Source organism: Panthera uncia, chromosome B4, assembly GCF_023721935.1.
Source record: "Panthera uncia isolate 11264 chromosome B4, Puncia_PCG_1.0, whole genome shotgun sequence".
Lineage (NCBI taxonomy): Eukaryota > Metazoa > Chordata > Mammalia > Carnivora > Felidae > Panthera > Panthera uncia.
Window position 1 is genome coordinate 27292043 of NC_064809.1, and position 13143 is coordinate 27305185.

General features: G+C 44.6%; 1 protein-coding gene across 9 annotated transcripts in view; it reads right to left on the bottom strand.

Moving 5' to 3' along the window:
• Positions 1–1906: 1906 nt before the first annotated feature.
• The window catches only part of ZNF438 (zinc finger protein 438), a 172838-nt gene continuing 161601 nt past the window's right edge, over positions 1907–13143 (bottom strand). For all 9 annotated transcript variants that reach the window (XM_049624772.1, XM_049624771.1, XM_049624767.1 and 6 more), the window contains 2 exons: positions 4324–6142; positions 1907–2714 (listed from right to left, as the gene is read on the bottom strand). In XM_049624772.1, the coding sequence (XP_049480729.1) occupies positions 2093–2714; positions 4324–6142 (2441 nt within the window). In that variant the 3' untranslated portion in view covers positions 1907–2092. The remainder of the gene's footprint in view (positions 2715–4323; positions 6143–13143) is intronic.

The following is a 13143-nucleotide window of genomic DNA, read 5'->3' on the forward strand; positions in this document are numbered from 1 at the left end:
CCTGATGAGAAGGGGATCCAGTCAGGGCACCTAATCATGAGCCAGTCACACCCTCCTACCTGGGCCCGTGCCCCATTCATAAGTCTCTACTTTTTACAGGCTGTCTATACCCTCCGTGTTTTGCTGTAGGCAAAACACTGGCTGTAGGCAGGTGTCTCCACAACCTGGTGGACTTCAGAGTTTCCTTTACTTGCTGTGTGGGGGCACTCTCCCCCACAACTCTGCCTCTGTACATACTCCAGACCCCCTCCTCTGCCTTGGCCGACTGGCTAGTATTTCAGAAATACTGCTTAGTATCTGAGGACTGAGTAGTCTACGAATTATTTTATAGTTTGAATTCAAGTTTCATGGTTTGAATTCAAGTAGTGTTCTTGGTTGATCTCACTTTTAGGCCTTCAGACCAATCTTCCCAAAAGGTGCTGCACTGAATGGTAAAGTGGTTTCATTACTAACCTGGTTCTAAAAATATCAAACAGTGAAGGTCTGATATGATCTCTTTCAAACTGGGTAAAGCACGATGATTGACACACCACGGCAGCAAAATCTTTCAGAGATTTCCATGCCTACCCTCATAGTCTCAAATTTATAAAACTATTTGCAAAAAGTCAAGAATTGACTTTCTGGAAAATTTGAGCCAAATCGTGCTAATGAACACTTTCTTTTAAAATAAGACATTAAAAAAAAAAAAAAGATGACTTAAAAACCACTAGCTTATCAATTCGAATTCAGTTCTTCCTGGTTCGGCAACTTCCTGTAGCACAGAAACATGTTGTGACGACGCCTGGGCCGTGCTTCAGGCAGACGGCCACATGCACAGTACTTTCACCCAGAGGCTGGAACCTCAGCTGGACGACTGCTTAAACTCCCCCATTCTAAGAAAATGATTTTGCAGCCAGGATGTCCAGGAGCTCCAAGTGGCAACTTTTCTGGTTCCCAGGAATTTAAGAGGCAATCATTTACTCTTGGCTTTCAAAGAGAACCCTGGGCTTGAAAGGCACAGTTACATCGAAAATTGAGGGGCGCCTGGGTGGCTTGGTCGGTTAAGCGTCCGACTTCGGCTCAGGTCACAATCTCGCGGTCGGTGGGTTCGAGCCCCGCGTCGGGCTCTGTGCTGACAGCTCAGAGCCTGGAGCCTGTTTCAGATTCTGTGTCTCCCTCTCTCTGTGACCCTCCCCCGTTCATGCTCTGTCTCTCTCTGTCTCAAAAATAAATGATAAAAAAAAAAAAAAAAAAAAAAAATTTTTAAAAAGAAAATTGATCAGCTAGCGATGACCCTGTGAAGCTCCTTGGGAGGGAGGGTGAGCGGTTCAGACACCTAGCCATCTGGGCTGAACTGTCTAGCACACTTTCCAGGTTGTAAATTTCCTGGCCCGAAAGACTATTTGAGAAGAACTTTTAACCAAAAAGTGGTTTTTTATTAGCTGAAGTACTAAAAAATGCTTGATTACTTTGATATGGAACACTACAGCTGTAAGACTGACCAACATCTAATCTTCAAGGCAACGTACATTTAAGAAAATAGCAAAAATATTGGAAAAAATCCAGGAAACATGTAATTTTAAATTATGGTAGATGAGAACCTTATTAAATGTACTGCTCTACAGCCTATTCAAATACACCAGAGAATTTGATAAATATCAACACCATACGTGTGGCTGAGACTGGCCTGGCTCACATTTGTCTGTCTACTTAAACAGCAAACAGCTGAACAAAATGATATATGCGCACGCTCAAACACGCTGAACACTGTACTTGAAGAACAGCCTATATAATTTTTTACATTTCAATTGCCAAATTTTGGTCTTTATTCTCAAAGTCTAAGACATTAATGGTTAGTACACAGACTTTTAAAGTAAAACTGCATATGGTTAGAAAAATATACACGAAAGGCATATATATATATATATATATATATATATATATATGTATATTTTGTAAGAAAATAAAACTATGTACAAAAATCACTTGTGCTCATTAATGCTGATCCTAATTTGTCTGACTTTTATAATTAAGCACCACCATAAAAATGCAGGGCTTTGAGAGAAACAGAGAGCAAGCAAGCAGCATTCTCTTTACCCCCACCCCCAAGATTTCATTTCTCAGTCTCCCCGGGAGGTCCGGTCACCCCCTGGCTAGAGAATGCATTTAAAATCGTCCACAGCTTGGGAGGGTCCTCACAGTTGTGCTCTTGTTCCCAGTGCTGGAGGACTTCTTCCTTCCTGGCCAGCGTCTGTGCACAGAGGACACAGTTAAAGCCTGAACGGGCCCCAAAGAGGAGGGTGTGGGGGCTGGGACTCGCAGAGCCCTGGGGGGCCGCCCCCGGCAGCGGCTCCCTGGGTCCCGCTTGGGCTCCCTCCATTTTCCTGAACCTGTCCACATCAGTGTGATGATGAAGGCACAGCTGCCTTTTCAGCTTAGGAAATGCATTTAAGTCCTCATCAGGGGGAGCACGCTTGAGTAGCCTCCTTCTCTCAGGATGTTGTTTCCTGAAAGGAGCAGTGTGTTTCACCAGTTCTTCCTGAGCTCCTGTGCTTCCCGGTAAGATCTCCTCTTGCAGCCGGCCCTGAATTTCCTCTCCGTGAACGTAAAGTAAATGAAACTTGATTTCAGCAAAAGACTGGGCAGTGATCTGACAACGGCCACATTTGATTTGTAAGTTGACTTCGTCTGCCTGGGTTAGGAGGAGGTCTTCTTCTAGGCTTGACTTGTTTTCCCTGAAAAGGGGGAAAACGGTGTGTGTAAGATTTCACGCAAAACATAACTGGAACTTCTTGTTCAGGGATCCAGAACACGCCCAGTGAGGCGAAGGACGGGGAACAGGGGAAACGGCACATGGGAAGCGCAGACCACGGTGGACACCGACCGTCACTCCCGGTTGGGGTCACACCATTCTCAAGCTACCAGCCTCCAGTGAAAGAGTGTTTCCCTTTCTATCTCTCCCCCAGGGGAGCTAACTATTCTTTGGTTACCAGCTAGGTGTTATCTACTCCAGAGTCAGGTAGTACCAAGTGAGGCACCATAGGGACCCGCTTTGTTCAGCCACACCACCCACTCGCTGCTGCCCTTCCTAACCTTGAGCACTGAATGCAGCTTGGACAGTTAACCTAAACATCAAAATGTACTACAGAAAACAATTCAGAAGAGAGGTTTCTTTACGGTGGCTGCTAGATGTGTTAATAAAAGGCATAGACAGGGGTGCCTGGGTGGCTCAGTCAGTTGAGTGTTGACTTCGGCTTAGGTCATGATCTATCGGTTCACGAGATTTAGCCCCACGTCGGGCCCTGTGCTGACAGCTCAGAGCCTGAAGCCTGCTTTGGATTCTGTGTCTCCCCCTCTCTCTGTCCCTCCCCCGCTCACACTCTGTCTCTCTCTCTCTTTCAAAACTAAACATTAAAAATAAAATAAAATAAAATAAAATAAAATAAAATAAAAGGCACAGACATATCTCAGTGGATAGGAACGTCTGAAGAAAGGCAGAGAAACTCTAGAAAAGCCAGGAAGACAAAAGGCAGGCACCCCTGATTTTAAAATGAAGGTGGGAGCAGAAGCCAAAACTGAATAGAAAGTATTGAGAACAATTAGGACGATTAAGAACTATGAGGGACAGAGAACCTAAACTTAGAATTGTTTAATCTTCATGGTGCTGATGACAGTTCATTTCAGTGACTCTCCCTCCATCATCCAGTGGAAAGCAGGTGGACTGCTGGGGTTTCCCTGGCAGACCCATTGCTCTAAGCCCAGCCTGCCAGGCTTTCAAACTACAGAGCCTGCTTGTTCATAACACCAGAAATCAGTACCCGCACAAGGCAATGATGACACGGGAAATGTTAATCTGGCCTGACAGGAAAACTAGCGCAAATGTAGAGGGCTGGGTCTGGGACCTGAAAGTATGGTCAATATGGGGGACGCGGAGTCCCTACCATGGGTCAGACTATATTCTGGGGCAAACAATGACACTTAGATATAAATTCTGTGGCCACAAGTTTGGGAACATTACTTGTAGAGGGTACCAGGAACTATATACAGTGATTTCCTATTTCCTATTTCAGATGCAAAAATCCTCTCTTTGTGACCCCAGCATACCGCAAACTGGTGTCTGTGCCCCGGCTAACTGGGATTAGAGGAATTAAAGAATCATCACTGCTCAGAAAGCGATGAGAAATGAGATCACTCTTCACAGACATGGAGGACGAGGTAACGACCTTCCGGAATGTTGATCTGAGGAATGTTTTTACAGACCTATCTTTCTGAAGAGGAAATACCGCCCTGTTCTCCAAATCCAAGCACCCCTTGCTGCCAGGCCTCCGTCCCCTTAGCACTCACCTCTCCACGGGTCCCTCGGGCCCTCGAGCGGTCAGGCCTCTGTTCTTTGACACATCTCCCGGCTGCCTTTCGCCGGGGGAAGGCTCCGTGCTGATGACAACCCGGTGCACTTCTTTTAGGTGGCCGAAGTAGACCCTGACGTGGCCAAACACTTTCGCACAAAACTCACAGCACACGAGTTTCTTCAGACGGTTCTCCGCGTGATGGAGTTTCATGTGTGCGCTCAGGCTGCCGGGACGTACATAGGCCTTGCGGCAGACTCGGCAGCTGTAAGGCCGTCTGTTAGTGTGTGTGTTCATGTGGTCACGAAGGTGCTGTTTGAACTGGAAGTGGTGGTTACAGACGTGACACCTGTGCCACGGTTTCTTAATGCCCGAGAGTCCGTTTCTCAGCGCAGAGCCGGGCTTCGGGGAGGTGCTGCTATCCTGCCTACAGCCGGGATACTTAGGGCTGAGGGGACTGTTTAACAACATGTCCTGCCCGAGGCTGCCTGGTGTCTGGGGCTGGAACACGCCTGCAGGAGAAGCCAGGGGAGCCAAAGCAGACACGACAATCAGAGGCTTGGGCATAATGCTGCGGTATTTCTTCAGAGACCCTGGTTTTTGGTCACTGGATTCTTGCGGATCAGCTTTTACTCTTTCTTTACTATCTTTACACTTATTAAGGACACATTTCCTCCTTTTTCCCTGAAATGCCAAAATTTCATCTGGTACCTTTCGTTTTCTTACTCTTCTCTTTGCTGCCCCACCACTGAGTTTTGCTTTGTGGCTGAGATCTGGTCTGGTGGCCGCACAAAAGGTACTTTCACAGGGGCTCTGTGGAGCAGGTGTCTTGCCGAGCACCTTGGTGGCTGCAGTAAAGCCCTCTGGGATGGAGGATGCCTTACCACAGGCTGCCCTGAGCCCGGGCACAGAGCCATCTGTGAGGCTCACGTCTGACTGGCCTCCACACACCTCCACTGTTCTCCCTCTGGCATAGGGCAGGATGGGCAGTTTACCTCTGGGGACTGGAGAGATCAGCTGAACTGCACTGCTGAAAACAGCTGGTGATAAAATGGTCATGGCTTTTGTAAGATCAGCTTGTTCTCTCCGTTTCCCACTGGCAACGGGAGAAGGTTTACTGCAGGTTTCCTCACTCACCAAGGTTGCTCTCCCTGGAGTCACTGTGAGGCCCGGCTTGGCTGAGGGCTCTTCTGGTGTGGATACCATCGGGGTGGCAGAAGGGTTCAGATCTCCATGGTCGTTGGTCCCTGGGGGTGGAGAGTCTCTGGGGCCACCATGGTTGGTCAGTGCCGCCATGCTGATGCTGGATGGGCCTGGGTCTAGTGATGGCACTTGCTCTGATTGACCAGGTCTGTGTGGGGATTTGGGACGGTCAGGTGGGGAGGGGGACGTTTGGGTTTGGGCAGGAGGTATGCCAGCACCACTCTCAGAGGAACCCCGAGTGGGTTTCTTTCTCGATCCTTTGTTATTTCTTGGGGGTTGGTATCGAGGAATAGGCAGCTTCAGATTTTCAGGCAGCGCCAGTCTGGGTTTCTGGATTGGCTGAGCGGAGGCGACATGTGGCAGAGCGACGAGAGAAAACGTCCCCTCCTGTCCAGCAACCTGCATCAGAGCGTAATTTTGGGTGGGCACCCCCAGAGGCTTGGCGTTGATGGAGGGTCCTGGATTCACCTGATCAGAGAGTGATGATGAAGGGCACGGCAGCACTCTGGATGTCAGGACTTTGGGCATGATTTTTGGTGCAATGGTCCTAAACTGACTCTTATTCTGCAAACCTTTCCCACTCTGAATCGTTCCAGAAGAGATGTTGGACTCACCTGCAATGACAATGGCAGTATAAAAAGTCACTCTGGTGTAACTGTCCTATTGTGGAGAGTGCAAATAAGCATCATTTCCTCTGCCTGTGATGCGTTCCAAGGCTCACCCTTGGCCTTCTGGGCAAATGCCTGTGTTCCTCAACACCCAGCCTTAAACAACTCCCATTCACCTTCCCAAGGACCAAGAGGATTATTCTCCTCTATGGTTCCAAAGCCCCCAGGATAACATTTACCACTTTCCACAGTAGTTTATCTGTGTGTCTTTCCTACTCAACACAGAGATTCTTGAAAGTTGGACTCTGTCTTTCCCATTCCACATTCCACGTCCATCCTCTCCACGTACCTACTTCCGATTCCTGGTCTCCTTTCCCGCCCTCCCGAGCTGCAGAGACTGTCCTCTGGTATGTTCCGCTGTGTATTTCATTTATTTTATAGACATATCTTGTTTTCCCTATTAAACTTAAGCTTTGTGAGCATAAAGCCTCTATTTAATTCAGATCCATATTTCCCAGTGTATCTTCAGTGGGAAACAAATGTTTCTTGTATCAAGCTCCTTTCTCACTCCCTTCCAGGACGCACCATTTGACCCACTGGCCGGTGCAGTTTGTTTTGCACAGTGGAGGAATTTCCACACTGAATGCTAGCTTTGTTGCTGTTTCCCGTGTGACTTGTGAATTTCTTCTCACACCTTTCAAACTGTTTATGTGTGCTTTTGCAATTAAATCACCAGCATTAAAAAAGCTGATGTGACACCTTAAAAAATGTTGAATAAAAACAGAATGATAGAAAATGATAAGATACAGAGATAACATAAAAAAGGCATGAATCACGTAAAAAGCACCTGCTAGGACACTAATAGGTACAATTTTAACTGATACAATAACACTTCCAATTCCTTATTTACTAGGTTAACTGAAGACCAAGTACAACTATTCTCAGAGAATAATTAAGGCAACATTTCAATGCACTGCTTCTAAGAACTGAATCATCTCTTATTCCCTGAGACCTCAAGGCCCAAGGCCTGGCTGCAGTAAAGTTCCCCTTTTCTAAGTTCCTCATTTCAGCCAAACTTTACTCCCACTCACGCTTGCTAGGTACCTACACTATTCGAGGGATTGGCTATGACAGGCTCACATCCCCTTTCTAAAGCCTTTGGGGGCAGATGTATTTTGCAATTCACACTTTCAAATTTTAGAAAAGTAACGAGATGCATAAGCCAAATGTTAAGTAACACCCAGCAGGGTCTGCAGAGCATCCAATTTAAACCTACCACCACTTCTGTAGTAAAATATAGGAGTATTCGCAAAAAGTGGGACAAACGGAGGGTTTTTAAAATAGTCTTGCTCTGTTCAGGTTTTGCCTCTGAATGAGTTTTGGTTTCCAACTTTTGATCACATTTTCTGTTTTCTGGGCTTTTGAGAGTCTGGAGCTGTGGATGAAGGACTGAAGAACTCTTCTAGGGATACCAACGATACAAAGATGAACAGACACAAGTTCTACCTTAGGAAGCTGGCAATCTACTTCCATCTACTGAAACAGACAAAAATTTTAAATCAGCCTAAATTTTAACGTCTACAGTTACTGAACTAACAATTTTAGCAGAAGGTTGTCTCTTTTGGCAAAAATGACACTCCTCGCATGAGTAAGCAGCGTAGGAATAAGGTTGAAATGTATACCGATCAGCTTGTTCTAGAAAGTAATCCCTCTTCGGTGAAGAAAAAGTATGTTAAAAACATGTTTCACATGGTGGCCTGCATTGGGGTAAGAAGGAAAAAGACTAGCGCTATGGGAAAACTCAGGTCAGGAGAACCGTGGGATCTGTTCTTACCCTCTTTAGCTTTGTTACCCCAAAGCTCATGGGTGAATGAACTGGTCCATCATCTCACAACAGTCTGTTACAGATTGCTTCTTCTTCCCACATACTTTTATTTATCTTTTGGTTCTCTATCTATAGACTTTAAATGTAAATGCCTTCCATTTTTAGCCTTGTCTTCTCATCTTGGCGGAAGAAGTGCTGAAGTCAGTTGTAAATAAATGTTAAATTGGGATTGAGTTTACAGAAAGCTTAACATTATTGATAGCTTTTGGTTGCTTAAAGACAAGGCTTATTAAATAATTACATTAACAATAGTAATGGTCTTGGAATCTACACAACAAATCGAGGCTGAGGAAGGAAGAGAAGAGAAAATGTCTACTGCATACTCCCAGCGGACTGAGTACAAAAGAACAGGAAGAAAAGCTGCTTTGTCCTTAATCAGTTGTAAATCCTCTTGAAATAATATGTGACAATAATACATCACAGCACAAGACCCATCACCTCACTCATCTGCTCAAAACTGTCCAAGGGCTCTTCATCTCCGAGCCGGAGTCAGAGTCCTTGCAATGGCCTGAAAAGCCTCATGCCCTCAGCTCCTGGGAACCTCTCTGACTGACTTCCTTTGTTAGCTAAGCTATGCTCCAGCCGCAGTGGCTTCTTCACTGTTCCTTCCACGTGCACACACCCGCTTTCTCAGTGTCTGTACTTGCCGTGTTCACTGCCAGGATGAGCTTCCGCCTTCCAGATAAATGCCCAGTACTTGCTGCAGCGTTTCCTTCAAGTTTGGTCAAATGGTTTCTTCCTGGGGAGCTCCTCTCTGACTACCTTAGTTAAAACTACCCCCGTTCTGAACTTCCCTCCTTTCCAGTCATAATTTTCTGTAGCGCATTTACTCCATCTTACAGATTACATCATGGGCCACTGCCTTTCGTCGCTGACGTGGAGGGCAGAGATTTTGTCCATGTCTCCAGGGTCCAGAACAGTGTGAGGCATGTGGCAGAAATGTCACAGTTATCTGTTGAATTTGTAAGTGGTAATTATGTGATTAATGGCTGAAATAAAGAATTCATAGACTGAGCTTAGAAAATCATCTTAAAAAAAAAAAAAGAAGAAGAAAAGAGGGCCACAATTTAAAAGCGACCTTTAACATCTCCAAATTTCTAAAATTAAAAAATAAGAAAATTGGTTAGCACCATAATAAAACCCTTTATTCATTTAAAAAAAAATTTTTTTTTAATGTTTCTTTATTTTTGAGAGAGAGAGACAGAGTGCAAGAGGGGAGGGGCAGAGAGAGAGAGAGAGAGACAGAGACAGAGAGACAGAGACAAAGAATCTGAAGCAGGCTCCAGACTTCAAGCTGTCAGCCTAGAGCCTGATGTGGGGCTCAAACTCATGGACATGAGATCATGACATGAGCTGAAGTCGGATGTCCAGCCAGTTGAGCAACCCTGAGTGCCCCTAAAACCCTTTAATATAAAGAGAATAGGTGAGGCCCACTGACTGGCCATCTGAGGGAGTAAGGGAATGATAAATTATGCTGCTCGGGTACAAGATAAAATAGAGAAACAAGCAAGTTCTGAAAAAGAAACTGCTTTAAAGAAAACAGACATCCATAGAGGAGCACAGCAGGGATTGGAGTTAAGAGAGAAGAGACAACTGGAAATGGAAAAACTGAACCACAGAAGCAGAGGACGGTGATGTCAACATGAAGAAGAGCAGAAATAACAAAGACCAGAAGGTACAGCTGAAGCAACAACCAGTGGTCAAGGTCACTTCGAAGTCTCTGAAGATTTAAGTTGGGAAGGGGCTTCCTATTTTTATGACCAAATCTAAGAAAGCAACCTTCTGACAGTTAAGGTTTCCAGAAGTGAAACTAGATATATTTTACAGAGCCATCCAAAAGGGAGCGAGCTAATTATGATGCATTTAAAGTTAATGTGCTTTGATCTATCTTCAAAAGTTTCTACGTTACGGTGGAAATAAAATCACACAGGAAGAGCAGTGCCATTCAAAGGAAAAGGAGGCCAACTCTGATGTGGGAGCGAAGGAAACCCCTCAGGGTAACTGGTTGTGCCAGCAAGGGAGAACACTGAGCAGTGAGCAACCTGGGCGACCGGAAATGAGAGTCATAAGTGACAGGTATGATGACTGCCAAAAGAGTCAACTCTCAAGTTTGCTGCAATTCAACCAAGTGGATCCTGGAGTAGAAAAGTTGATCAAATGCCTTTATGATCAACAATTATAAGATAATCATAAGAAATCTTTGGGGTGAAAGATAAGGCCTTATTAGATAAATGTAACCTATTCATGTTGGCCTGGATCTATCAGGAAGTACAGACAAGGGTGAGGGTGTCTGTGAAGGTGGTGTTGCACCACCAGAACCATTAATGATGGAACAACAGGGAATGGAGTGATGCATTAGAAGAAATGTATAAGGCAGGAGAATGAGGGCAAGGCCCGAAAACGGAAGAACAACCCCTAGGAATTACTTAAATATGTTCAGCAACAGGGTACTCATAAAGTAAATATCCAACCATACAATGTAATATTATGCAACAGTAAAAAAGAAAGGCGGGGTAGACTGATCTGGAACACTCTCCAAGATATGAGATGTATAGATTATTATTATTGTGTTAGATTAAAAAAACAGTGGGGTACACACACAAATATATTCCTTACAGGCACAGAATATCTCTAAAAGTAAACAAAAGAAACTAGCATCGGTAGTGGCCTTTGGGTTGGGGGGAAAGGAAACTAAGAGGTCAGGATAGGACACGTGCTTATTTCCCACCGAATACTCTCTGCACCTGGCACACAGGAGGTTCACACCTATCTGCTGAATGAATGCAAGGAAAATGAAGTTTCCCTTTTGAATCTGTTATTAAAAGGGGTACCTTTGGGGACAGTCACGGTGGGTAAGTGTGTGTCTTTGCATAAATGACTGTGTCTACATTACACACGGTGTCTTCTGTTTTTATTTTCCTTGCCTATTTAAGGACAAGAATTGCTAATGATAAGGGAAGTAATCTAATAATCCGACAGGCCGTGCATAACTACCCCCCAAAGTTAAGCACTGAGAAGTATTAGAGCTCATTACTTCCCAAGGACAATGGGAGTCCTGAGAATTGTTCCTGCAAACACTAGGCTCTTCAGGAGAAAACGAGGCAATCTGCAATAAAGGTCAGTTATGCTACAATAACCACAGGCTTGAGTTTTTTTTTTTTCTTTTTAAAGTAGTTTGAACAATAGGAGTCCTTAGAGAAGCTGAAAATGCTGTTAAGTTTTTAAAGCTCCAAAATACTAGGATGTGTGCTTGTAGGAAGTCTTTCTTGGCAATGCAGTTACTACAGTGGTTTGGTCCACACACATTTACAAGGCCTCCCCAGATGGTGTGATCTACAAACCCTCCCCGTCACCTACTGAATTATAGATCTCAAAGAAGTGTGCACTAAATAATGAGAGGTAGAAATTTCCAGTGACATTCATAATTTCTGGAAATCCTGCAAAATTTCCCATAACACTGTTAAAGAGACTCACAGGACTCTCAGGCACTAAACATGGACTTTTATTAACTGAAAACATAAAAGGCGCACTCAGTAAAATTAATTCTGTGCAATTATACAACGTGAAACTTAATATTAGGATTTTAAGTATGGGCTGTTTTTACTACGTTAAGTGTATAAAAAAAAAACTATTTTGAAAAGTGACATTTACAGTTGGTGAAAAACCGATAGAACTGTGGATTAAAGGGAAACACGGAGGCATTGAGTCCTTATTAGGGCTAGAATCTGTGCTAGGTCTTTTAATTGAACCCTCACACAAGCTTTGCAAATAAATATTATTGTCCCCTTTTTACAGATTAAGAAAAATAAGACTTGAGGACTTAAGTAATGTGCTAAAGTCCACGCCATGCAGATCTCCATTCCGATCTGAAGCAATGACCTTCCTCTCTTTCATTCTCTCCTCAAAGGGGCTAAATTATATACCAAGTTTTCCTAATTAACTCCAAAATACAGTGGTATCTCTGAATTTTGCAGAGACAAAAGGGGAAATTTGAAATAGAAATGGCTTGTCATACATATCCCAAAATTTCGATTACAATTAAACGACACTTTCTGAAAGCCCACTTGTTAGGAGAGAATTCATGAACAATTAATAGTCATTTGAAGGTAAAAGCAGATTTTTTTTTTTTTTAAGGCGAATTTGCCCTTAACATCCATAGGCCTCTGACAAGTCCAGTAGAGTTGCCAGATAATAGTTGTTTGGAGAAAGTGCAATCAATGTGCGTCCTCCTCTGTCACCACCAGAGGACTGGTCTGACAGGCAGAGACCCAGAGGGCAGAATGAGGGCTAATGGTACTCAGTGTCAGCAGGCAAGCTAGCCCAATCGCACTGCCTCACGACAAGGCTGGCAGAGATGCTACTAAGGAATACGTATGAGGGCAGGCAGTTTTCTACAAGCCTGCCCACAACTCACCCCCTCCTTTCCACTGGCAGAACCACAGCCTGCTCTGTGGCTTCTCAAAAGTTGTTCCCACTCGTCCCTTCATTAGTTTGGGCCCGGTTCCATCATCCCATCTGTTTGACCCACCGGCCTGCTGCTCAGCATGGAGTAGTGATTGGGCACAGAGACGAGAGCCCCTGCTCTTGAAACGGGCTCCCTGGACCGAGGCTCAGAACGGAAGTCCTGCCAAAGTCTTAGCCACAGAAGTGCCAAAACTTTTAGACATTGTTTAGGTTTTAATTTTATTAAACTGAAAGACCCTATTTTTAATTTTATTTGTTGGCATCCCTGTTCTCCCTCTCACTTGGCTTTCTAATGAGAAATTCCAGTTGGGGTTCAAACTGTTTCCCAAGATGGTCTCTGGTTAAAACAAATATGGTAAAAGCCTGGAGAAGCAGGAGATAAAAGAAATGCCTCATAACCCAAGGGAGCTCAGCTTATTTTGTTGAAAAACCTATAAGCACGTTTAGCTACCGCCCACCTTCTCCCCAGGGCGCTGTCCAGGCACTGCAGCAAGAGTCCACAGGAATTTATGGAGCAGTGACTACAGAGCGCCCTGTAACATGCGCTGGCAACAGGCACCAGTGTATTTTGTGTCTACAGACTCAGGGTGCCATTTCTAGTTCACTTATCTGTAGCACTAAGACCTCCTTGAGTCAGTACATCTAGGACCCAGATCTC